This window comes from Podarcis bocagei (assembly GCF_964188305.1).
Source record: "Podarcis bocagei genome assembly, chromosome: 1".
NCBI lineage: Eukaryota > Metazoa > Chordata > Lepidosauria > Squamata > Lacertidae > Podarcis > Podarcis bocagei.
In genome coordinates this window covers 110,884,479-110,911,129 of record NC_138125.1, presented here as the reverse complement: position 1 = coordinate 110,911,129, position 26,651 = coordinate 110,884,479, and the positions used below count along the sequence as shown (strand labels likewise).

Genomic DNA, 26,651 nt, shown 5'->3' with positions numbered 1-26,651 from the left:
GGTGCACCTAGCCACAACTCCGCAAAGCGGCTGCGGCATGTCCGGCTGAGGCTCCTCCTTCCCTGGATCAAAGCTGACCTGGAGGGTGGAGAGTGGCTGCGACGCCCCGCGGCAACTCCTCCATCCCAGGGTCAAGCCCAACTCAGGGGCAGACTGCAGCTGTGGTGCCTGGCATGCCCAGCCAAAGCTCCTCCTGACCCAAGAAAGGAGAGTGGCTGTGGCACACAGCTACAACTTCCCCTTCAGCAGGAGAGTGGCTGTGGCAGGCCTGCCCAAGCTTCCCATTTCCCTTGGTCAATCCTGATCCAAGGGGCAGGGAGAGGCTGTGGCTCCTGCTTCCTTGCAGCCAGCCAGCAGCTCCGGCGGAGAGAAGAGAGTGGGCAGCAACGTTGCTGTCCACTCTCCTGGATTGGGGTGTTCAAATACAGCCCTGCGTCGGTGCCGCAGCAGGTTTCCTCCATGCCCTGTCCCCTTTGGGGGCGCAACCCAGGCACTATTTACTAGATCTGCTCCGCCACTGTTTACAGATGCATGGGCCAGGCATGGAAAACCAGTCCAGCACCCAGAGACATGAGAGTACTATTGTGTAAAGCAGAATCAGTTCTGCCTTCTGCCTGCCCCATGGAAAGAAAACAGCACCCTCCTAGAACCTGTCGTCGTACACTTTTTCAAGCCAGTTGCAAAACTCCCTTGCTATTTTGGAGCTCACTAAATGGTTTTCTCTCCTCCACATGCTGAGCACGTGGGGTGAATTTTAGCTCTTTCAATACCATCTTTCATCCAGTTAGACAATATCAGCTGATTATCATCACCAAATTCTAATAAGCAATGCCTCTTTCCTTGCAATATCATGTATGTTATAATATCTTCCTAGATCTTGGCCATTTCATTTGACATTTAATTATTGACTTTATCAATGAGATTGTATCCAAGTGGCCAGATCCCTTTATTGTGGTCTGTTTGCAGAGAATAAACTGAGAACTATTATGAAGAATATGTCCAATAGGGCACAAATAGGTGTATAGTTGCTATTGGCCAATTCCCATCAGCCCTAGCCAGCATGGACAATGGTCAGGAATGATGGGGGTTGGAGTCTAGCAACATCTGGAGTGCCATAGGCTCCCCATTGCTGCAAAAGAAAAACCACCAATGCATCTTAATTTTGGGTTGAACTGTAATTGGGAAAACATATTTCTTCCGCTATTAAAGAGACACATTGCTGCAAAGTCAGAGAGTTCTCCTTCGGGTCCACAGTTACCTGCTAGCATTAGTTCTGAAGGCAAAGTCAAAAACAAAAAAAGCCCATGCCCCATTCCCCACCCACGCCAGATTTAAGCACCTATGCAAACAATTGCTGAACATTTTGCTTGTTGATCTGAGCAACCATCTGTTCTGCCTGGATGATAGATCTGGATGTTGCTACCAGATCTATCTGCCAAAACGGTGACTACACAAGAAGACCAAATAAAAGCACAAAGGCCTCAATCTGCAATGAAAGATCTCGCCCAGTTTGGTGCACTGTTAATTTTCCAGCGTAATGTCAATAAGTAGTCATGCTTTCTTCAATTAAATTTAACATTCAATAAACCCATTTCTTTAACAGCCAGTTGTCCATCATGCATCCTATTCCATACACAGGGTAGGAAAGTATAAATTTGAATTTATTTTTCAAATGTTGACGGCTTCAGGTTTGAGGACACCTTGAAACAGGGGTAGCTAAAGTTGTGGCTTTGTGGGTGCTGCTGGACTGGAGTCAAGCCCTATCAGCAAATGCACAATGGTCAAAGGGATAAAAAGAGACCAGCAATAACTGGAGGAACAGAGCCGTCCCACCCCTGCCTCGCGTTGAGGTTTCGTAACTCAACAAATCCCACTCAATATAATTTGACAAGGAACTATTCAACTCACAAGATTAATCAAGACATCTCAGACAATGAAGAAAGCTCTAAACACATACGGTAGGTGCAGTAAAGGCTTCGTGATTTTACAACTATTGAAGAAAGTCATGAGATCGTTCAGATTTGCAGATAATACTTTCACATTAATCATTATGCTTTGCATTGTAAATATTGCACAGGAGGGGCAAATCTGGTACACAGGCTTTGTGGTTCTCCTGGGCTAGAGCCAGAAGGGCCTAGGAAGCTAACAACTATGATATGTGCTAGTCTTTGGTCTTTTCAGACCTGAGATCCATTTTTTCTGCCAACGTGCATCACTGGGCTCACTTACAATTTTTTTACCACAGGTTTCTCTCTTTTTCTCCTTCCTATCTTACTGCCCTCTCTCTCTCTCTCTCTCTCTCTCTCTCTCTCTCTCTCTCTCTCTCTCTTCTTGTCTCTTTGTTTTTAAAAAAGTAAATATGAATCTAAAAGGAGGTCACTGCTGGTGCAACCCACTATCTTCCTGCAACTAAAAACCAGCATCACGCAACAAGAATGGGGAACCTTCAGATGTTGTGGGACTCCATCAGCCCCAGCCAAATATCAGAAATGATGGAAGCTGTAGTCTAATAGCATCTGAAGGGCCACTGGTTTCCTAGCCCTGGCGTAGACTGATGGTGGCATTGTGGCCTGCTTCTCCCATTGCCTCCTCTCTAACACAACAGGAAGGAAAGGCAAAATCTCACCTCACTGGAGGTGCCCGGTGCAACAGAAAGGCACTATTAACTACTTGAATTTTGAGCGTCTGGCACACTAACCCGCAAATTTTGCCACCCCAGAAACAATACCTTTAGGAATAAGAAGGTTTAGCTGAACTGGCAAGACTGAAATAAATATAAAATGCAGTTTTTTACAGGATAGTGTGTGTGTGTGTGTGTGTGTGTGTGTGTGTGTGTTATACAATTGCTTAACAGAAACAGTTCACCGTGGGGGGAAATGTGTTTTCTCACATGCACACAGACTTTGTGAGCCATATCTGTACTTCAGAAAAGCTGAAGGGCCTGCTGTTACAAAAATTGGGGGAAATTAACACCAGCTGAAAACTTCAAATTCAATGTAAAACAAAAGCTCATGAAAACCAAAGGGTGGTATCCAACTATGGTCATACTCAAGAGCTGTGGAATCATAGAATTGTAGAGTTTGAAGGGACTCTGAGGATCATCCAGTCCAAACCCCTGCAATTCAGGAGTAGGCAGCTGTCTCGTACAGGGATCGAACCTGCAACCTTGGCATTATCAGCACAATGCTCGATCCAACTGAGTCACTGGAGGCTGGTTTGTTAGGGCAAGTGGGGCAGTGCCCCACCAACTTCAATCTGCCCATACCAAGTCACCTGCCTGCCTTTTCGCTTTCAGACAGTCCAGGGTATTGTGGCACTCCTTTTCAGCTTCCTTTCCCTCCGTCTCAGCATTGCACCTTCTACAACTCAGCAGAGAGGGTGGTGGGAACAACACCAGAATAAGTTAGCTCCACCTGTCTTTGGTTCTGGCTCCGCTTACTGTTTGAGCTTCCTGCTTTCTGCCCCATGAGTCTTGAAAGGTGCCAGTTACCACTGCTCAGAGTAGACCCATTCAAAGTCCACTGATTTCAATGGCTCTTCCCTGAGCATGAGTAGCAGTGGACGTCACGCAAAGTGAGCTTATTCCTGCCTTGATCTACCTGGAAAAAAACAAATTTATTAACGAGGCTTTCAAGTGTGTGGCCCAAAGCCAGAATTTATTTATCTTCTTCTTTTAAACTCATGATTCTTTGGAAGAAGCCCCACAAGTTTCAGAAAGCCTTGTGTGCCACGGACAGCAATATCTCATTCTTCAGGAGAAAAATTGTCCATGGAGCTCTGAGTGCACAAAGTTGCCACAAGGGAATACTGGTGCAAGGAAGAGACAAATAATTTATGTTTTTCAGTTGGAACCTGGCAGAACATTGGTCTCCACTGGCTTAGAATAACAACAGCCACAAGTCAAATTCTAGATGTAACTATTGGAGAGAAAAAATTGGATTCTCTGTTGCACTAAAATCGGCACACTCTGGTAGAAAGTTGTGCAGCCCCTGCTTTTTTCAACTAAGAATCTATACACTTGCATCTACTTTTATTCAATCATTTTTTTAAAAAGTCTGTTTAAGAACATAGTTAAAGCTCTCTAATTGTTGGCTCAAAGTGGAAAGTTGGCTCAAAGTGTTGGCTGAAGCCTTAACAGGCATGCCCCGTGATCAGTTGTCCAATGTCTTACAACTTTCCCTCCTTGAACCCATACTTTTCCTTGGTCTTTCAGGCCCAAATCCAGATAAGGAAGATGCTCACTGAATTTCCCTGGTTTTCAAAAAGGAAATCTAATTAAATATTAGGTTCTATTAAACATGTGTGTATGTGGTTGTGTGTGTGGGTGTTGCAGTCTAAGTCAGAGTGGGGTTGCAGTGTTAGGACCAAAATGTAGGGTTCAGTGTAGGGTAGGTGGGTTCAGTGTGTGCTCAGGGTACATGGTGAAGTGGGATGTGTGAAAGCAGCTTGTGGGGTTCAGTGTGGGGCAGCTTCAGTCTCCAGCGGGATATGTGGAGGCGTTTCAGTGTGAGGCAGAATGTTCAGGAGCTGGCAGTGGGAAATGTAGGTGTGGTTCTGAGGTGTTGTCTACCCTGACAATGTTTCAGGTTTCCAAGTGTGCCCAAAGGCCCAAAAAGGTTAGTGGGCCCTCATCCTGCCACTAGTCAAAACCTCACCACGCCAGTAAAGGATTGCCTTCCTCAGGAAGCCTGAATAAAGTACATTGGTACTTTAAAAACTGGAGCAAAAAGAATCTAATGTCCATTTTCAGCACTTACTGTGCTGTACTGTAATCGACACACGATATTATCTTGTGATGCTATCTGACAAGATATTATCTGGTGATAAATCTCTCCAAATCAAGCTTCACTCATATCCAACACACTTTACTATATCAAATTACCCACACTCAGCATTGTCACAAGAAGAGGATAAAGGCCACCAACAAGGAATGGCAGTGATTGCTTCCCATGAACAGTGCAGCTTTAGTCAGATCAAGCCTAAGACTTCTCACAGGTTGGAAAGCAGTGAGAACCCCACCCTCTGCAGCGTCCTCCAGTTGGGAAGCAGTGAACAAAGCCCTGGAGGAAGCAGACTCACTTCACATAGTGCACCTGAAGAGTAAGGAGACTGCCCTTCTTCCCTCCCCCCCCCGCCCCCGCCACCTTCCAAGAAGCCCTGTGTGACATCAAGTTATCATGATCACAGCTAGGGATGAAGGAAAAATTCAACTAAGTACTTGTTGGAGGCTAATCTATCAAATTCACACTATCCGAAGCAATATGCAAACCAAAACACAGTCATCCTTCAAAATCCACACTTATCTGAATTTTGCAATGCAGTTCTCCAACCAAATGCATATATTAGGGGAAAGTGTACCTCAAGATGAAGGCATTTGTGAAAATCATTATATTGGGGAAAAGTTCTTGCAAAAATGTGTGCATTAGTCCAACCTGCATATATAAAAATGTGTTAGGAGAAATTCGCACTTAATAAACAACGCTGATGGATTTTTGTGAGGATTCCTGTAAAAAAAGAAAAGCATGAATTGCTACAAAATGTGGAGAACTGAATTTCAGATTGGAAAAATGAGAAACCAAGAGAACCAAAACTGACAGATCCTTCCATCCTTAATCATATCCCTTCTACTACCATCCAACTTGCCCACAGAGGGCAAAGGTGGGGGCATCACAGATCTTGTTACTTCCTACAAGGCTTCCAGAATGTAATAAAGGACAGCAATCAGTCTTCATTCATAGGTTTATTTGGAGACCCTGCTAATGGGGTTTCAGTTTCCACTTGAAACAGGAATAAATGCCTTCAAACAAACAAGGAAACAAACAAACAAATGAATGAATGGAACCCTGCTTGGTATTAACCCTGGTTAACACAAGTGTGGACTATACCATAGTTGAGACTGATCAGATAAAGGGAGGAGTTCTCACCAGGGAGGGGAGAAGGAGAAGGAAGAGTGAAAATGCTACAGGTGAAGAATATGGTGAAGTAAGGTTGCCATATTCCAAGAAGCAAAAATCTAGACACAAAAAGTTGTTGAACCCGGACAGTTTGACGATTTCCCAAAATTCTCCCCAGATGCTAATTCCATCATTGGAATCACGTCCAGGAAAATCTAGACATATGGCAACCCTAGGTGAAGAGATCAGCAGAATATTCGCTGGGTCTACATTATGACATTTCCTAAACAATTTATTATTCTTTTCCTTTAAATGAAATAGAATGTTGCAAACTCATAGCCACAAAGTTCAGGCATCCATTGTTCCAGGTATATAGACTGGAGTTCTTATTCTGTATACTTTTTACCACTCAATAAAAGGGTACACATTTAAGCACCCATCCAATGAGAACTATCAGTGCATAATTCATTAAGGATATACATACAAGCAAAAACAGAGCTTGAGGTTTTGAGAACGGGAAAATTATTTTCACCAACAGACCCACCACACATGTGACCTCATAGACATTTTGAACATGAATTAGGTTGATGCTTTTGAAAGACATGAGCCTGTGAATCAGAAAGCGCAAGTTCTCACCTTCTAAGTCTTCCTTTTCGAAATGTGTTTTGAGAAGGGAGCGTGTTCCACCCGTGTCCACCACTGCCTCCTCATCATTCCTCTGCAAAATAAAATAAAATAATACATCAGCTTTTCACTGTGCTGTCAGACTTGAGCAATACAAGGTGACAAGCATTTTAACAAGATACCTTTTTTGCATGAGCAAAAGAAATGCAAATAATTTTTAAATTTGGCATTTGCAGATACAAAATCTAGCTCCATTTCAGCAAATCTGAAATAGATGATAGATCCATTGATAGAAATAATAAACTGAGGTGTGTGTCACCTTCAGAAGAGCATTCTATTGATTGGGGGCCAGCCCTGGAAAGGCCTGCTCCCATGGGATCATCCTCTGCACTTCCTTCAGGACAGAGAATAGTCTCTGGTGAAGGTTGTAAGGTCCAAGCTGGTTTAAATGGGGAGAGGCGGTCCTCAAAGTATAACTGTCCTTGGGATGGAGCCCCGCTTGGATTGGAGAAGGAAAGTTGGATAGATCCCCTTATGCAGGGATGTTCTGGCCTTTGGGATCTGGATTTGGGTCAGAGAGAGATTGGAGTTGTGGGGGCCTTTAGCTTTGGAGGGACTCTGAAACACGCTCTGAAATATCTTTTGGACTTTAGTTCTGACTATGGAGAATGGGCTGACCTGTCGAGAAGGAATAAAGACATGGTTAGGTTGGAGTTTCCCCGAGATCTACTCCTCAGTGCCAAAGGAAGGAAATTAAGAACAAGATCAGCAGAAGATAAAGTAAAGTGCATGTATAAATATGAAGAAGATTTGCAGAAGGGACATGGAAAAGAGTTAAGAGCCTCGGACAGAAGGTCACCAGCTTGATGGACCATATGGATTTGATAGAAAGGACTGACAGAACCCGAGACCAGGGAGAAGAGACGGTGGAAGAAGATTGGGGGGGAAAGTTAAAAAAAAAATATTTAGAGAAATGTTGCAAAATTAATGAGTGTTAGAAAAATGTTGGAATGAAATTATATGGCTTTAGTAGAAATGTTATAAGGAGTTAAGTATAAATAAGTTTTAGGGTTTTAATGGTAAGATAAGGTTAAAATAAATTAAGATAATTAAATGACAGAAAACAGTGAAAGATGGAAAGGATTTGCTGAAATAATTAATAACTAGAACACAAAAAGGGAGGTGTGAGGAGGTCGATGAAACAAGTTAATGAAAGATAAAGATATGGAAATATTGGATGAGTTTTTAATTGTTTTTGCCTTTGTTTTTGTTTTGATGTATTGTGTCTTTTGCTTTTTTATATATATGTACTGTAATGTATCGATTTGTATTGTTTACTTTTTCTTTTTCTTTTTTACTTCTTTCTTTAATTCTTAAACTTTTAATAAATATTATTTAAAAAAACAAAAACAAAGTATAACTGTCCTGAGCCATATAGGGCTCTAAAGATCAAAACCAGCGCTTTGAATTCAGCTAGGAAGCCAGTCAGTAACCAATGCAGTTAGGCCAGAATTAGTATAATACATTCAGACATTCTGTTCCCTAATATCCCCCAACCTGGTTGCTGAATTCTGCACTAGCGGAGGTTTCTGAACTATCTTCAAAGGCAGCCCCACGTATAATACATTGCAGTAATCTAACCTAGGCATTACCAGAGCATAAATAACGGCACATGTCTGGCACCAAGAAGGAGTGAGATCACTAGGTGTCCCACTGGTAGTGCATGGGGGCACACACTATGCACACAGGCCTCCATCCCAAATAATGACTGGAGCATTTCGCTGTACTTAGCCTTATGCAGGATGACTGAACAAATCCAGTACCAGGAGGGAGAAAAGATGGGTTCCATTGAGACCTATGGGGAAATATTCCCATGCTGACAGAGGCACCTATAGAAGGAGATGCACTGAACACTTTATATAGGAAAATGTGCATGTGCAAAAGGCTTTTGTGAGTGTCAACCATATTTATTGCCTTTAAGAAATGTATGCTTACAAAACAGCTTTTGACTTGCGAGAAGAATATAGCCATGGAGGTAATTACTCTAGGATACTGCACGCACTTTTGTCAGATACCCAAAACATTTGGGGGGGGGTTAGGATGGATACTTACTGAAACACTCTAAAGCAGCAATTCTCAACCTGTGGGTCCCCAGATGTTGTTGGACTACAACTCCCATCATCCCTGAGCTCTGGCCTTGCTAGCTAGGGGTGATGGGAGTTGTAGTTCAACAACATCTGGGGACCCACAGGTTGAGAAAGGCTGCTCTAAAGAATTAGGGAGCATGTAGGATAAATTACTGTTCCACATTTTCTACAGTGAGATACCAAACTTTCCCTTCAGCGTACTGTATTTTTAAATACCAACATGTAAAAGCCCACACCTCTGTTTCATTGCAGATTTGACAGTTTCAGGATTGTCAGAATGCAGCATCAAGTATCATCAAGTACTAGCCACGCGTAGTATGCTCTATACTCCTGCTAATGTTCACCTTGGCATTTTCAAGAATGGTTGTACTGAAGCAAAAGAAATACAAGCCTACTCTCTGAACATAAGGGCTAAGAATACAGACAGAAACACATTATTTCAAAGATTGTTAGAAGTGTTCTCCGCTGCTGTGACAAAGAGAACTCTGATTATTGCCTTGCTCAGCTCCTCTCATTGAAGGGTCCTTACGATGACACAGCCATCCAAAATTGGTTTACGTTTATCTACATATTTGATGCCACCATCACCCTTCTTCCCTGAATCGTCTGCTTGAAGGTCTTGCTGCATTCAAAACAAGGCAGCTGAGGAAAGCGCTCTGAGTTTTATCTGCATAAAATAAACCCTTCCCTCTTCGATGAGCAGTCGAGGATTTGTTTATTTTTAGGGGGAAAGGGCAATTAAGTCCAGATTCTCCAAAGTATTATTTTAAAACCACCTCTATTATTATTATTATTATTATTATTATTATTATTATTATTATTATTATTATTATCTGACTGCATTAAGGTTAATGGATAGATGTTCCCCTTTTGGCCAGCCCTGTACCACACAGTACAGGATGTGCAACAAAGTAGAAAGCAATTAGTTTTCATTCCAGATTTATATCTTCCCCAGGGCAGCTCTGCCCTCCCTCCCTCTTGATAGAAAAAAACTAAGAGAACGCTCAAATGCACGCCTGCGATGCTGCTAAGATTTGCACCAATCAGCTTTAGCTTGGGCAGACAGATGTGCCAGTCAGTTCCAGACACACAAATATTTAATGCAGCAAGCGTGCAACTTTTGAAAAGGGACACCATTCTTGGCATTAAATCAAAAGCAACAAACAACATGGCACTAAATGTGCCTTAGAAAGGGAGAAAGCAGGATAAATACTGGAAATGAATAAGGGCTTATAACATTCTAATGCCCTGTTCAGCTATATATTGTTGACTTAAGCAGTGGCTTCACTCCAGTGTATACCTTTGGCACTGCCTGAACTGAGGCATATTAAATGTACAATCAATTGAGCTGGATCGATTCTGCATCAAGCTAGTGGATCACTGCATTAAGCTGACACTGGTTTTGTTCGCTAAAGAGTCAGTGAGTTATTTTTAAAACCATCCATGCATTGAGTGATGCAAAATAAAAGTACTTTTTAAAAATATTGCTCTCCCCACACCCCACATTTCTGCAATTCTGAGAATTGTGTAATTCCACCTGCATTAGACATTTAAAATAGCAATCATACCACTTTAAACAGTCGAGGTTTTCCCCCCAAAGGATTCTGGGAGCTGTAGTTTGTTAGGAAAGCTGAGTGTTGTTAGGATGCCCCTATTCCCTACAATTCTCAGAGTTTCCAAAGAGAAGCAAAAGATGCACTTTTGATCAGTGGGCTGGCACTGCACCCCACTGATGGCTTCTGGATGGTAAGTATGCCTTCCTGCTACCAGGGCCGGATTTAGGTTTGATGAGCCCCTAAGCTACCGAAGGTCATGGGGCCCTTTATATGTCCAGCTGTCCTTTGTCAACAACAAATTGCCGCTGTTTTTTGTGTTGAATATATGCTACATAGTAATTTATGGCCCTAATAGGTATCTAAAGCTATCTGCACATAACAAAATATGTAATTTATCAAAGTAATAGTTGAACTGAAATACAATTAAGAAGAAGTATATTGGGGGGGGGCTCCAAGAGAGTGGGGCCCTAAGCTACCCATCTTCTAGTACACACGCCTACGTACACACCTGTGCATATATTATTATTGACTTGCCAAATTACAATGGGGGAATGGGAATAAGAACCATAAACACAGGAAACATATAACCATACTAGGATGATGGCTGTCACTGGAAACAGCAAAGGAAGTTTCAAGGGACATTGTGGTAGAACAGTTGAGAGGGGAGAGGCTGCTTTGCCCCATCTCTTAAGGATCAAGTTTTCCATGGTCCAAAATATGAGCTCACTGAAGCTTCACAGATCATGGTACTTCAGAAATCATTTCCCTCCTCTATCCCAAAATGATACTGCTACCTGATATAAGGCCAGTGGCGTAGCGTGGGTTGTCAGCACCCGGGGCAAGGCAAGTAATTTGCGCCCCCTAACCCGTGGATTTTAGCACTGATTTTAGCACTGCGAGTGCGAGCGCGCGCCCCCAGATGTTGCGCCCGGTGCAGCCGGCCCCCCTGCACCCCCCCATGCTACGCCACTGTATAAGGCATATATGCTCACAGATTATGTAAGGACTAAGATATGCCCTGAGACCTGTGGGTATAGGGTAGTATATAAATTTAATAAATAATATAAATAACAAATTAATAATCCTCACCAAACTTAGCAAAAAATAGTGCAACAATGAGCTGAGCTACACATTACACTTGCCATGTGATCATCAGTCCAGCTAGGTCTATTCAAAACTTTGAAAGCTTGCTGCCCACAGGCAAAGGAAGCTAAAGGAGTTTAGAATTATGCTCACAGGGGAGGAGAAGGCATTGGCCTGCCTTCTCCATCTGTTGTTTATTTTTCATTTCTCTCTTTTTATCATGAATAATCTCCCATGGCCATAGCGAGGAGAAGATTACAGAGAAGATTACTTGGGGAACAGGGAAGCCTCCAGCAGCTTCTCCTTCAAAGTGACTCAGGTTTCCTTGTCTGTATGGAAGGAACCTTAAAAGTTCCAAAACTCAGCCACTTTTCAAGTGCAACAGGTAGCCCAGGTACAGGGAATGTGTGGCCGTCAGATGTTGCTAGACTGCAACATCCATCTCTTCAGTCCATAGGCCATGCAGGCTGAAGCAGATGGGAGAAAGAGGCCAACAACATCTCAAGAGAAACAGGTTCCCCAGCCCAGATCCAGCCTGTCCCTCATTTCAGCATTAACCTGTTGATAACTATGAAGATAATTTCTTCTAAATATTAGCAAAAATTAATTGAGAAGATCCAGTCCTCTTTTTCAGGTTCTCATGTTAGCACTTTTTTTTCACAACTGAAGATAACCCTGGCCATACTCAAGAGTCTAATATACTTTCTGTGTGGCAACTTGGTGAGGCCATCATTTGACCATGTCATTTTTCACCCTCACAATGAAATGAGTAATTTCTCAGACTGTAATATGCATTCAATATGCCACACAATCGGGATAAATTTTCAGTCACATAATTCAACCTTGCACAGAGAAGAGCGGTGGTGTGTTACAGCTAAGCCCCTTTAAAACCAATGGCATTTCCACATAAATGCTTTGTGGAGATAAGGTTAAGTCATGTATTTCCAATTTATACAGCTGCCATTTTACATACCCATTTTAAACTTACGTGTTAGCAAAGCTACTCTAGAATGCTGGATCACTGAAATACTTGTGGAATGCCATATTGCATTTACGTACCTGAAACACCATTCTAAGTACCAGTGAATCAAAGTTTGAAATAAGGACCTTATGCATTATATCTTGCGCTGTCCCTTATATAATGAAGCAAGAGAACGATTTTTAGCACCTATAATGACAAGTTCCCCTGGCCAGAACCCCTCTGACATGATTTTATATCTCCTCGCAGACACAGATAATTATGTGACCTGGCGTGTAGCACTCTTTGCAACTGCAGCTAGGAAAATTAGAGCAAATTATATAGCCAAGGTAGCCACCAACTGTAAAGGAGATGAATTTATTTGACCCTATCTACATCAAGTTAGGGACGCGGGTGGCGCTGTGGGTAAAACCTCAGCGCCTAGGACTTGCCGATCGCATGGTCGGCGGTTCGAATCCCCGTGGCAGGGTGCGCTCCCGTCTTTCGGTCCCAGCGCCTGCCAACCTAGCAGTTCGAAAGCACCCCCGGGTGCAAGTAAATAAATAGGGACCGCTTACCAGCGGGAAGGTAAACGGCGTTCCGTGTGCTCCTCTGGTGCCGGTTCGCCAGAGCAGCTTCGTCACACTGGCCACGTGACCCGGAAGTGTCTGCGGACAGCGCTGGCTCCCGGCCTCTAGAGTGAGATGAGCGCACAACTCTAGAGTCTATCAAGACTGGCCCGTACGGGCAGGGGTACCTTTACCTTTACCTTTTACATCAAGTTGTATTCTATCTTTATTACCAAACTCTGAATATAATTGCACATTGTATTAATTAACATTATTGTTTAATATATTAGTGGCCATGTGATAATTTTAGCCTATAAATTTTATTGTTTAATGTCTTAACCTGTATATTAAGGTACTTTTATAGCTCTGTTTAGAGTAGGTAATGTCTTGATAATATAAATGTTTTAAGTTTTTTGTATCAATCCAGTATATTTTCTTTTAATTGTTGAATGATTCTGTGTACATTGCGGCAGCCTTTGGCTATGTGCAATAAAACTGACTGACTGACTGACTGACTCTAGCTGAGGCTGCTAATGAAGCGAGAGACCATCTTAGCTGTAAGTCCTGGAAGACCTGGTCCCTGCCTTTCAGGCTATTTCCACTGGTGGGAGGGCAGGGCCCTGACTGACTCCAGCTATAAAAGCCAAGGCTGCTGAACAGACTTTTGGTTTGGGGTGTTGTTTGAGAGGTTGCCAGAGAGAGCGGGGGTTTGTTGCTTTTATTTTTGTATCTTTACTGGAGGAAAGGGGCATTAGGGGAGGAGGGAAAGGGAAAGTTATATTGAATATGCAGAAGTTCGCTCTCATGACATTGGATCCAACCCTTTATTGTGGGCCATACAAATTATCTGTCAATTAATATAACAAGCTCAGAGAATCCCAAGGTCTCTGATGGCTTCAACTAATTCAGCTGATCAAAAACCAACTTTCTTGGACGCAAATAAGAACATAAAGCAGCTTTAGGTAAAATAACTGATTTTTAAGATCATAAACATTTTTTCTCCTTTGGTGGCATGCAGCCCCACATCCTGAATTTAAATTCCTTCCAAGTTGTAGAACTGCGAATGCCTACATTATTGTCTCATTACAATTATCTCCATCCTTTAATTATCATGTCTCAGGCTTCATTAAACCATCATGTGCTGTCTAAAGCCTTATCCATGCCTATGTACTCAACATGCGCTGGGTTTCCTACCAAACTATTTCACAGTTCCAAAGTTTAGCACTGCAGGGAATGGATGTATGGAGCTACCATTTTCCATTTCGCTCAGTTTCTCATTTTCCCAGTCTTAAATTTAGTTCCCCACCCCCATTTCTGCATGCATTTGCAATTAAAATAAAAAGTCAAGCTAAAAACATGCATACGTTTTCATGTATCTCCTAATGTGCACATTTCCATAATCCATTTTGCCTAGCATATGCATTTTTACAAGCAACTTTATCCCAACAAAACATGATTTTGTACCTCACTTTCACACTTTGGCTTTCAATTTTTACTAAACAAAAAACCCTCCCACACTTTCAGTACACATTCATTGGCACTGAAAAATCTGCACTGAAAAATTCAGAGAAGTGTGAATTCCAAGGGCTTGTTGCTTTGGTTTGCCTATTATTTCGGCAAATGCAATCTGGTAGCTCCATTTTAAAATGTGGACCAAATGAAATTTCCCCCTCGTCCCCGTGGTTAGGTAACAATCACAGCTTACAGGCTACACTGAAGCTCAAGTGTATATGTACCTGGTACCCTTACAGAGTATGTAGACAAGAAAACTTGGGTGACGTCTGTGCAGTCTTGACGGGGTTTAGACCACTGTACATATGGGCCATAAAATAACTGCAGTAATGACCTATGTAGTTAATCTAAAACCTGAGAAACGCTCTCTAAATTATTCTCTCATTGAACTCTGAGATTCACAGAGAGAATGCCAAAAAGCTTGAAAGGCAGTTGAGTCCATCCTTTTAGTGAACCAAAAAGGCAGTTAAGTCTAAGCCCTTGCCCCCATCGTCTCTCATTTATGAGCCTACAGATCATTCATCCCAGGGTTGGTTCCAAGCATGGAGAGGCCCTCAGGAAAGTGCCCTCTAGTGGTTCCTTTCTTATGTCAAAGCACCATAGCTGTGGGCTTACCTGGCAGTGGATGTAGGAAACTATGAGCAATTCTTAAATAGCCATGACACGTATTCATTATTCATTATCACTCTAGGAGACTGTGGGAAATGAAAAAAGCAGCTCCCACTGGGGGGTAATAATTTACATTTCTCATAATGCCCTGAAGCAAAGGCTGGCTACTTGCTAGCCGCCGCCCCCCCTTCTCTCTCTCTCTCTCTCTCTCTCTCTCTCTCATACACACACACACACACACACACACACACACACACACACACACACACACACTATTACCTCTTACAAGCAATGCCAGTACTTGGCCACTTTCCATCAATCCACCGATACACTGGGGTTTCTTCTAGCATCATTAGCAGAGTTGCAGCAAGGTAGTGAACAGACTCTGGGCACAGGGCCTTGACACAAATTTGGATAAAAGTCTATTTTTAAGCATCAGGCAAAGACTTTTCTCTTTACATGAGCTTTTGCCCTTTGTTTGAAGGCTGGCATTTTGGCCTCTTCCAGCGGGGTAGGATCTTCAATTCTTGCCCTTTTATCTGTATAGTTGAGTTTTTAGATTTTTATTCAATGTTCTTAATCCATTTTGTGGTAAGCAGCTTGAGGTCACTCTGAGAAAACAACTAATGCATATGCATCATCATCATCATCATCATTAATGTACTGAGTAGCTATGGGCAGGCCAAGATGGCAGGCTGCTGGGGTCTCAATGGCAGTGGACTTTGCAGCATGGCTAGCTACCCATTTTTAACTTGTTTCTTAAAAGGGGAAATGGGCAAGGGATCTAGGGCCTGGCTCAAAGGATCAAGAGAATAACACCCCTGGGTCATCAAAATTCTGCACTCAAACATACCTCCAGTCCATGCTCACCCCAAATATATCCCTTCCTAGCTTTCATACTAATCTTTCCCTTCTACGGGATTCCTCCTACATTGATTTATTAGCAGGTTTCTGCCCAAAATTAAGTATAAATGGGAGTTTTAACAATCCTACAGGATTTAAGATTGTGAGTGTACCAACATGTTCGGGAAGGTTGGAACATTTCCAACCAAATATATCTGAATTGACAGGCAGACTTCTCTGTAAAGAAAGGCAACTGTAATTTGGCCAAGAACCACAGGTTTACGCTGATACCTACAGGGATCTGTGTAGGTTTCCATATTTTATTTCAAACTCCAACTAGATGGTTGCTGTTGTGTCTCCCCACACACCCATAATACATATATATATGTGTGTGTGTTTGCATGCACAGAGACAAAATGAAACTAACATTATTGCCAAAAGAGAAATCTTTTCCATTTGTTTTTCAAATTATGCTGTAGAAAAGCTTATCTAATCTCAGACAACTCGTTTAGCTATTTGTCCATTACAATGGGTAATTAACATGTGTGCTGCAGAATCCTATACATCCTTACTCAGAAGTAAGGCCCACTGTGTTTAATGGGGCTTCCTTCCACAATAGGTTTAGGACTGCAGCCTTAGAACATGAACACACACGCATACACACACACATATTAAAGGGAGGAATTGTATTGGGTAACAGTTCTTCTGGCTTTTCCATGCACAAGTGCATATACTGGAGAGAAAAAACCCTCAGCGCCGGTAAAAAAGAAGCTAAGGTTTAAAAATAAACTGGTATGAGTCATGCACTCCAGGCTATCTTAATTCCAAATTAAAATGCTCTGACTGCATAAGGAGAATGCAACTTGGTGCAGCTTATGTTTGCTCAAAAACAGTGATTTGCTGCTGTACCACAGTCTTCAGAATTGAAGAATTCTCTAGCACTGCTTACTTTATACAATTATACATTTGTAGAAATTATTCATTTAATGGATTTGAACTCCATTCCTCCAGATATAAACCCAGCAATAAGTCTGGTTTATATTTACATGCACACCAGGAACTTCACTGAGAAGTATGTTGATATAGATTTCACCGTTTGCATGTACCCTTTTACAACATTTGTGAAGTTGTAGACCACCAATACAATTATGAATCTGTCTTCATAAATTGGTGAGACTATCCACATCATCTCTGCTACATGGTCTTTTTGATGGCGCATGCTGGGAATCAAATCTGGGACACACACACACATGAAAAGTATTAGCACTGCCACCAAGCTAATCTCATTTACCACCCCCTACCTTCCTTCTGGCTAGGTCAGTTTAATCTTGGAATGCTACAAAATATTACAGGCAGATAAAATAAGCTCTGAAAAGCTACGCTGCTAAAAACGCAAGAAATTCTCACAACAGCACCATGCTTTCGCAGGTCAATGGAGCACGAGACAAATTTCCTTTAGAAAGTCCTTTCCATGTAGAAATGTCTACAAACCCTACATGCATCAAGTAGATGTAGCATTCGTGTCTGTTCTGTTATGGGTAAATGTGGCAAGAGTATAGGTAAGTACCCAGAGTACGTATTGGATTACACAGCAGAATATATACCTGTGCCATTGAGAACTATGCTTGGAATTTATGCAACAGGCCACAAATCAGCATGCCGCTTCTGAGTAACAGGTTTAGTGACTGAAAGAATCTGGGATCCCAAAATGTTTCGTGAGCGTGATTGGCCATACATCTTCCTCCTTTGCATTTTCAATTTTGGAACATGCAAGCAACATGGCTCCCTGCAGGTCAGAGCAACATGTTTAAGACGGCCCCGAAGTAACCCACTGAAATCATTGGGCATGGCTAACTTCAGTCTATTTGTTCCAAGGGGTCTACTCTTGAGTTTCCATTCATTCATTCAATTGTTTTATTTGTGTGCCGCTTTTCCACACACATGAAATCGTGCTCAAGGCAGCTTACGACAAAGAAGCAAGGATGCCTTTCAAACAAACGCTGCAAAAACCATTTCATAATAGCATGGCAAAACAATACATAGCAACAATTTCAGAGCACAGCAAAACAATAGCAATTTTGTAACAGCATAGCAAAGCAACAGCAAATATAATAGCATACAGTACAGGAAAAAACCACATTCCAATTCTATAAATATAACATTATTACGTAAACAACATGCAGCATCCAGGAGCAAAAATAATAAGGAAGGTTCATAGCTGCACCTTGGTCCTAGAAACATCCCTCCCATGATATCGCTCACGGTCCTCTCCTTGCCTTAAGTTTGTCTTAACTGGATCCTACCCTCAATTTTTGTTATACTGTAGAAAAGAAATAAGGTCATAAACTGCAGTTTTCTCTTTCTATACATATAGGCAAAAAGTGCACTGTCATTCGTATTAGTTTACTACTACTACTACTACTACTACTACTATTATTATTACATTTCTACCCTGCCCTTCCTCACTCAAAGGAACCCAGAGCAGCATGTCAAGCTTCATTAAGTGATACAACTTCCAATGTTCCTTTATTGAATCTTCATTATGTCTGAATTGTTCTTGTTTCTTAATCCTGCCACGGTGAATGACAATAGCCTTTTATTGTATCTGCATTCAAGACTTTGAATTGGAGGCATGCCAGATACATCTTCAGTGACTGGGTGACTCTGATTTACAAGATATGGGACCCAACGCTGACGACGGACTGGAGACATGGGGAGACCACATTTAAAGAGAGTGTCTGAGCTGGGGCTTTGGAAGAAAACTGCTGTCCGGGGATTCTGCACAGAGCTGACACCGCAGACAGAGGAGAAATGCCAAACACTAATGAAGACTGAAGTAGCCTCAGCAAATAGCTACCGGTAAGTGATGCAATTGTGAAGATGAGGACCAAGAAAGGCATGGATCCAAGCAGCAGACTGAGAGCCTTTACACTACCTAAGGTCTGTTCCAAACTTAGTAGTCTGTGTCTCAGAGTTCCATGCCTTGCGCATCATACGTGAACCTTTGGCTCTGGTTGGTTATGCTGTTTTATTGCTGTTTCTGTTCACAATGTAGACAGGCAGAAAATTTCTTTTGACGCAGTGCCTGAACTCAGACGCACATTGTGTATGCATCATTTATTGGACTGATCTAGCAAGTAATTCAGGAAGCTGTTTCTATGGATGTGTGTAGTTCAATCAGGGCAAGAAAGCATGGGGCAAGGCCCACTTTTCCTTGTATTTATTTACCAGTTTACATAAAATTAGCACAACAGTAAGCATCAATTAAGTCTCTATATATTTGAGCCCTGGCATCAGAAGCAGCTCACCAAATGGGAGTGGAGGCACTCTGCTAGCTTTCCAGCTGGTGCTTTTTGGGAGGTGTGAAGAGGTCAGCACAAAGTCTCAATGTACCAGCAAAAACAAACTGTCCTTCCTGCCAGTGCAGTTGCCCCTTGCTGGCCTCCCCACCACCTCACCCTTCCCAGTAAGGCAGGAAGCTGGCGTAATGGCTCCACCCCACTCAGCAAGCCACTTCTGACTGGCATTGCAAATTAATTCCGGGCTGAGCTTTAGAATGGAACCCTAGGCATGCCTATTCAAAAGTAAGTGTCAACATGGCTTAGTCCAACAAGAGAAGTGTGGTGTCAGTCACCTCTACCTCCAGCAAAGGTAGGACCCAGGTGTTGCAGGAGGTTTAAAAGAGGGGATCCAAGTTCAACAGGTTTGAGAGACACAGCCACACACGAAAAAAAGAATGTGCCAATCATGGCAGAAAGCCATCTTGCTCTGGTGAATTAGATTCATTCTCCCCAGATGTGCCAGAATGATTTCTGCAAAGTAGCTGGGGAAATATTTATGGCTCGCAGAAGTGTCACAAGGTTCATTAATGCTTAATAACATTCATGCATGGTTTGCTGTTACAGCAGAGTGCCTATAGGAAGACATATTGATGAGCTGCCCTTAGAACAGCAACCTTCCATTACAGATTACTAGATGGAGCAATAAGCACATGACTGATATAACAGACTGAAGACCTGCAGTCAAAGATTTGTCTTGTTAGTGCAAATCAATATGTGAAATTCACAATTTCTCCATTTCCTCTGACATTACCGCTTCAGCCTCCACAGCTTCCTTGCCACACTATTTTCATCCTGTCCAAAGCAGAAAGGCCCAATTATTCCCAAATCCCGTCTGAGGTTTTCCTCCATGTCCTACCCTTGTCTTCCACCCATTTCCCTCATATCATTTGACCATTGTGCCTTCACATTTCTGCTAGCTGTCCTCTCTTCCCTTCTCCCTTCATTCCCTATGCATCTGGGTCATGCTGGGTCCCAGCTGTACTTCAAAACCAAAGCGTCCTTGCTTGTCCAGCATCCCATCTCCAAACAACTGCATGCCTTGTCTGCTTTCCAGATGACAGCAGACAGTCCCTCATATCTCTGCACCTCTGCCCTTTACCCTTCTCTCACAGGTAGTGAATTGTGTATCCACATTCTTTCTGGACCATTAGAACATTTATTAACACCCCATGGCATCATAGCAGCTAAACTGGTTGCTAGAGAGGGGGTTCAAAGCAAGCAGACAACACAAGGCAGATGTTAATCCTTGTAGGTAAGATTGTTCAAATGTTCAAAAGTATGTATGTGGGCTTATAATGTGAAGGGGGTGCACACACAACGTCTGCCCCATCATCCCTGTGCATGTCAGCTCTTTGAACCTATGAAGGTGACTCAAACTACATTTAGTTAAGCACATTTAGCATCCTCCCTATGAACCAGAACTCTGTACGGTTAGCTTCTCAATAGACGTGAAGAGTCTAACCACATTCAGATGAATGCAGGTTGAATCTTCCTGCATGTTCAGTATGCAAAGGTTGGGAGAGGAAGGTGCAGAACACTTAAGATTTTTCGGAAATGGTGCGCTCACTATCTAATAGGAGTGCTCATGCATTCATCTGACTATTTATTTACAAAAGCATTTATTCACTGCCATTTCATGAACTGTATGACAATATGCAGGAAATGAAATCATAAAACACTATTTTTAAAAAACAGTGCATAACAATCATTCAGAGGACCGGCTAATCAAGAACGTTTTAAACAACTGTACAGACTTGCCAGCATAAAAAGGTCTTCAAGGAAGTCAAAAGTGAGGATGCCTGCGGAATCTCTGCTGGAGAAGCCTGAAGTGAGCTTCTGTTGTTACAGCTTAGTCCTCTTCTTCCAGTGTACAGGACACTGATTTTTTTTCTCAAAACACTTAGTTCTGACACTCAGTTTGCATTTTCAAATCACTTCATAGAGATCCCACAACTTTAATTGCTTGTAAATGATTTGTTTGTTTTGAAAAACTAGCCAGCCAAATGCAATATGCTTGGAAAATACAGAGTCACTGGTCAATAGTTTCCACTGGAAGCCCATTCCCCAGTTCTACGAATCCTCCAAACCCCCTGGCCCTGCTCCCCTTCACTGTTGCTGCCTGTTCACTTGCCTTGTGCAAGCAGAAACAAGAGCAAGGAAGAGGAGCCTCCACACAGAAGCAGCTCCCCTGGTGGGATGGAGCTGCCACTGTCCCTTCCTGGGACAGAGAGTGAGAAACAGAGGAGAAGATCAGCACCGTGTGGGAACATTGTTAGTAGCAGTGGTTGGGTTGGAGACTGAAACTCGGAGCCACAGAGAGCGAGAGTGAGTAATGGATTGCTTTGAAGTCATTTCTGCACCGGGTAAAGTAATTTTTAGCCCCATGTCGTATCTTTTGCCCAACCTGTCCTTTGTTTTGCCTGATCAAAGGTGACAACCCTAGAGTTATATTAAGACATATGGTAGACAAAACAAAACAATGGGAGACACAGAAGAAACCAAGTTCTGATGGAAAGATACAGTCTTCAAGTTTTATAAAATAAGACACTGACATAGCAGAACTTGAGTTTTCCTCTAAGATTCAAAGCTATGTAAAGCAAGAAATGGTTTATAATTAATAATTGTTCACGCTGCCCATGCTTAAGTTCTACTAAGCATTCAGTCAATTTATATTATTTCCATTCTACTCTGAACACATTTGATTCTTTTAAGAGCCTTCTCAAAGTGTGGATACTGTATGTGCTAACAGTTGTTTTATTGCTGCTTCCAACAAGCAAACAAACCATTACTCTCTTAATGTACATAATATCCTTTTAATAAACTATCTTAGTTAATAGCTCATTCTGTCTCCAGTGGTGCTATCAATCTTACTTAAGCCTATTATACAAAGCTACTTGGAGGTTTCACAAGCATTTGTGCTTATTATTGCCGGTATTATTGTATTTTATTACTGCATAAATAAAAACATATCAGCATTCACAATAAACCATGGTTTCACTTAATGTGACTTGCAAACCAGGCCAGTGAATCATCAAGTCCTTTCTGGAGGCCTGAAATGGAATAGCCTTACAGGGGAAAGCTGGTAGAGAATTCTAAAATCGAGGGGCCACCACAGAGAAAGCCCTGCTCCTTGTGCTCACCAATCTCGCCTACATCATTGATTATAACATGCATGTAGATCTGAGTACAGACAGTTAATACCACTGGCCATTCATAGGCGGATTAATGGCAGATACAGCTAATCCTATTTGAAAGCCATCTAGGTTGGTGGGCATCAACACATCTTGAATTAGCAAAATGTATACTTGTCTGCTGTGTAAATAACTACTTCCTCTTGTCTATCCTGAATCTTCTACCACTTGGCTTCACTGGATGACCCTGGGTTCTATTAATATGCAAAATGGGGAGAATTTTATTTATTTATTGCATAACTTTCTCTGCACCGTGGACAGTGTCCCTCCTATTTGTCTTTTTTCCTAAAGAAAAAAAAATTCCAAACCTTTCCTCAAAGAGGAGTTGCTCGAGACCACTTATCCTCCTGGCTGCCATTTTCTGAACCTTTTCCAGCTCTACCATATTCATTTTGAGATGATCTGGTCCTCATGAAAAAAAAAAAAATCAAAACTAGCCTGAAAGATCACCAGAATACCCACAGGAATTTCAGGCAGCTGCCAAGAAACAGAATGTACTCCTTGCATTAAAATTCTCCAAAACTCAATTCTGAAAGATGATTAAACATGGTTTGTAGCAACTGTAAAAGTAACATTAAACCCATTCCAAAACTAATCAAGCTTAAGAATGTGTTCATCTCCCCTACTGTTAATCAAAAGGTAAGCTGGATAAGTACACCAGGAAACATATCAATTATAGTTACAAGCCACAAAACAAATATTGTTTTAATATATGTTTTTAATTAAAAATGATTGACCAGATTCCTGCGTGAGCCATAGCTTTAGACCTCTGCCAGGGTCTCCAACATGCATTTCTAAGAAAGTAAGCAACCAGAGAAACAAATTAATACATGTCAATTTTTTAAAATAACCAAACCACTGAACTTTTTATATATCTGCCTTCTGAATTATAAACATATTCACCCTTTAAAAATCCATGAGCCCTCAAGGGTCAGAAAACACCCACCTCCTGGACCAATCTGAGCATCACTTGCAGAAACTGAACATCAACTGTACATGAAATGCTACAGGAATATAACCAATGTTTCCCTTTATATTATTGTCACTAAAACAGGGGTCCCCAAAGTGTGGTGGATGGACCACCAGTGGTCAGGTGTTCTGCATATGTCAAGTCATCTGCGGTTTAGTGACTGAAGACAGGAGACGGCACATCCACCCCATTAAACAATCACCCAGATTTTAATTGGATTTTTAATTGCTTCTTTTATTTCTTATCATAGTGTAGTCCAAATTCCATGGAATTCAACAAAACAAATGAAAGCAGCAATGAAAACTCAGTTAAACAATGAAAGACATCTAGCATAGCACCTTACAATTGCTATAACAGGAAGAAAAATCATTAAATGGCCCCAATTCCTTAGCAATGGTCTGGCGGGTGAGGGGGTGGGAAGTTTAATAACCACTGCTTTATGACACATCCTAACAGGTTACCATGGAAATGTCCAGCAAACAAGTCGGAAGCAGTTAAGTTGATATTCAAAACCATTGCCAGAAAGAGAGAGAGAGAAAGGAATCACATTTGTGTCTACTTTTAGACATAATCTCCTTACACACTATGAGCGATGCACAAGCAAGAGCCCCTACCTTTGGCTATTCAGCGCCATTTGCAATGAACATGGTTAAGCTGATTATACTGTTTTCAATTTCTTTGCCCGCCCCCCACCGCCCACCCCTAGCACATCAAAATAGGCTGCTGGAGACACTATGGTGGTTGAAAGGTTACATAAAATACAGACCCAGCCGCTTCCCATTCCTGAAACTTTGCTTCAGGTTTTATAAAACCTGTGATAGCAATGGGATTGGTGAGGGCTGAATGCAGAAAAAAATAAGGAATGCTACAGTATAAATATATAAATATTTGTAGGGCTTGAAATATTTTAAATATTTAATATTTTAAAATCAAGCCCCACGTCAGCTTCTCAAGCCATTTGTGCGTGTTTTTCTCAACAAAAGTTGTTAGGGGGGAAAGATCCTTGCACTCTTCAGAGGAGCAAGGCAGCTGCTTGAAATGTAAATGTCAAGCCTTGAAAAAATAATCAAACCTACATCTTCTATTTTTAAAAAATATGCCTTATGCAGAATGGCTTATCCCCAGCCTTGATTGTGATAGGCTGTTTTCAGCCCACTTTTCATAAAACAGGATGGTTCGCAATGTGCTTTCATGAAAAGGATGTGCAATCCTAATTAACATGCCACTGTGCGAATGACCTTTGTATCGTCAGCCCAACAAGCAGTACAAACCTCCAAATTCATGCTGTGAGCTATTCCACGGTTCTGATGTTTTATTCCATGGAACTGGTGCAGCAGACATGAGCAGAACAACATCTACACACTGAATATTTGCTGTCTCTTTTAAAATACCCTTATGACTTTTTATTTCTAATACATACACACACACACACACACCCCAAAAAAACCACCCATATACCTTCTTGCATTTTAAGACAAGCTGCCCGTAGTCTAAATCCCGCATGGAATCTAGCATTTAAAAAACATGACGACTTGATCCCATTTTAAAATGAACCAGAAAAGAAATGCAAAAGGCAGTGTTTGAAATAATAATGTAAGCCACAAATAGGAATATAAACCACAAGGCCATACCTGGTGACTGGTTAGAGACTGGAATGGCTCCCCGATCCCAAGATGCATGACCTTTCTATTCCCAGAAAGCATTCCCTGCCTTATAGCAATGCATCACTCTCGCTCTCTCGCTCTCTATCTCTCAGGCATCTTCCGGGCCAGCAATGAAAACATCAGGTTTCTCCATTTAGCAAATGATGAGCGAGCTCCTTTCGAAAGATCGGATCTCAAAGATAGTCCCCTTGCCCCCACCCCACCCCCCTGTGAGCAGTTCCAGTCATCTAGTAGCGAAAGAGGCTGGCACAGCTACATCAGCGATGCTGCTAATGTTTTCAGAAAACACTAAGCTTGCTGCTTAGAGCAATCCCGCATCATCGGAACAGAGCAAGCCACATCCTTCAGCTCTCCACTCACGTTACTATAAATCCTCGGGTTGCCATTATAGAGAATGATGATTTGGTTGTTGCTTAATCTCGAGGCAATTAAAGGTGAAAACAGCCATTATGCAACACACATTGCTTTGGAACAGAGCGACAGAAAGAGAGAGAGAGAGAGAGAGAGAGAGAGAGAGAGAGAGAGGGAGAGAGAGAGAGAGAGAGAGAGAGAGAGAGAGAGAGAGAGAAAGCCAGGCAAAAAATGACATATCCAGGTTATCTCAATTTGCTTGCATGACCACTTCTTAACATGCAACGCTGCCGTTCTGAGTGGAAAGCTCCACAGTATGAGGTGACGGGGAAATTACCAGAAAGAAATCATATGCAATTCAGAAGCAGAAGGACACTTAAGATCCTCTGGAATCATATCAAATGAACTGAAAACACCATTGAGATTAAAATATGCATCATATATATATATCTGTGTGTGTGTGTGTGTGTGTGTGTGTGTGTGTGTGTGTGTGTGTGTGATACAAAGCTGTATCCTCCTTGCATTTTGTGCACTGCTCCCTGGCAGCAACCCAGACATCAACATACCTTGAAAAGATGCCAGTATTATGACAGGGCAAATGTATTTGGGTACCAAACAGAGTGATCACATGCCTGTATTTCTGTTCTTGTAGCCCATTTCACTCCATCAGAAATTGTATTGCTCTCTTCTGAAGAGCTGTGAACAATCCATTAACAAGACACAAGAGTAGCACGGTTATCTCTCACAATATTTTAGCAGAAATCACTCTGTGCCATTTTAAATTGTGATCCCAGTGAATCAAATGCTCTGTTTGTTTTTAAAAGCTGATCCTCAAGACCAATGCTATTGTTTTCAGTGGGTTTGCTCCCAATGGTTTTAAGAGGATCGCAGTAACCTGTTTTAGTTTTTTTCAGATTTGCAGGTGATCATAGTATCTTCAGCAAATCGCAAAAAAAGTTAATATTTTTAAGTGTAGTCATATTAGAGCCATACTCCAATTCTGAAAAAGGCTCAGTGGTAGCTCAGCATGTGACATTGGCCATACAGACAAAAATCAGGACACTCTTGTGCATGAGAGGGTAGGACTGATGGTATAAACAGTGGTGAGGCCAGCAAAATCCCAGCTCAAATGTGCCACAAGAAGAAAATGGATGAGCATGCATGCAGTTGGTTCCCAGTGGCAAAAGCATCAAGGTAAACCACTGCATAGCATATAAAATACATGGAATGCATGTACATGCACTATACTACATCATTTAGAGACCATTCTGGTCCCATTTTACAGCTGGCAAACACTGAGGCATAGAAAAGGTGACTAGCCCAAGATCAGCCAATGAAT

General features: G+C 41.9%; 1 protein-coding gene across 8 annotated transcripts in view; it reads right to left on the bottom strand.

Annotated features, from left to right (window-relative positions):
- Window positions 1-26,651, bottom strand: part of SLC4A10 (solute carrier family 4 member 10) — a 168,657-nt gene that overhangs the window by 88,544 nt on the left and 53,462 nt on the right. For 6 of the 8 annotated variants that reach the window (XM_081198843.1, XM_081198847.1, XM_081198844.1 and 3 more), the window contains one exon: window positions 6,531-6,612. In XM_081198843.1, coding sequence (XP_081054969.1) covers window positions 6,531-6,612 — 82 coding nt within the window. Of the gene's footprint in view, window positions 1-6,530; window positions 6,613-24,928; window positions 25,572-26,651 lie in introns of those variants that run through there. The other 2 variants (XM_081198845.1, XM_081198849.1) reach the window with 1 other exon arrangement.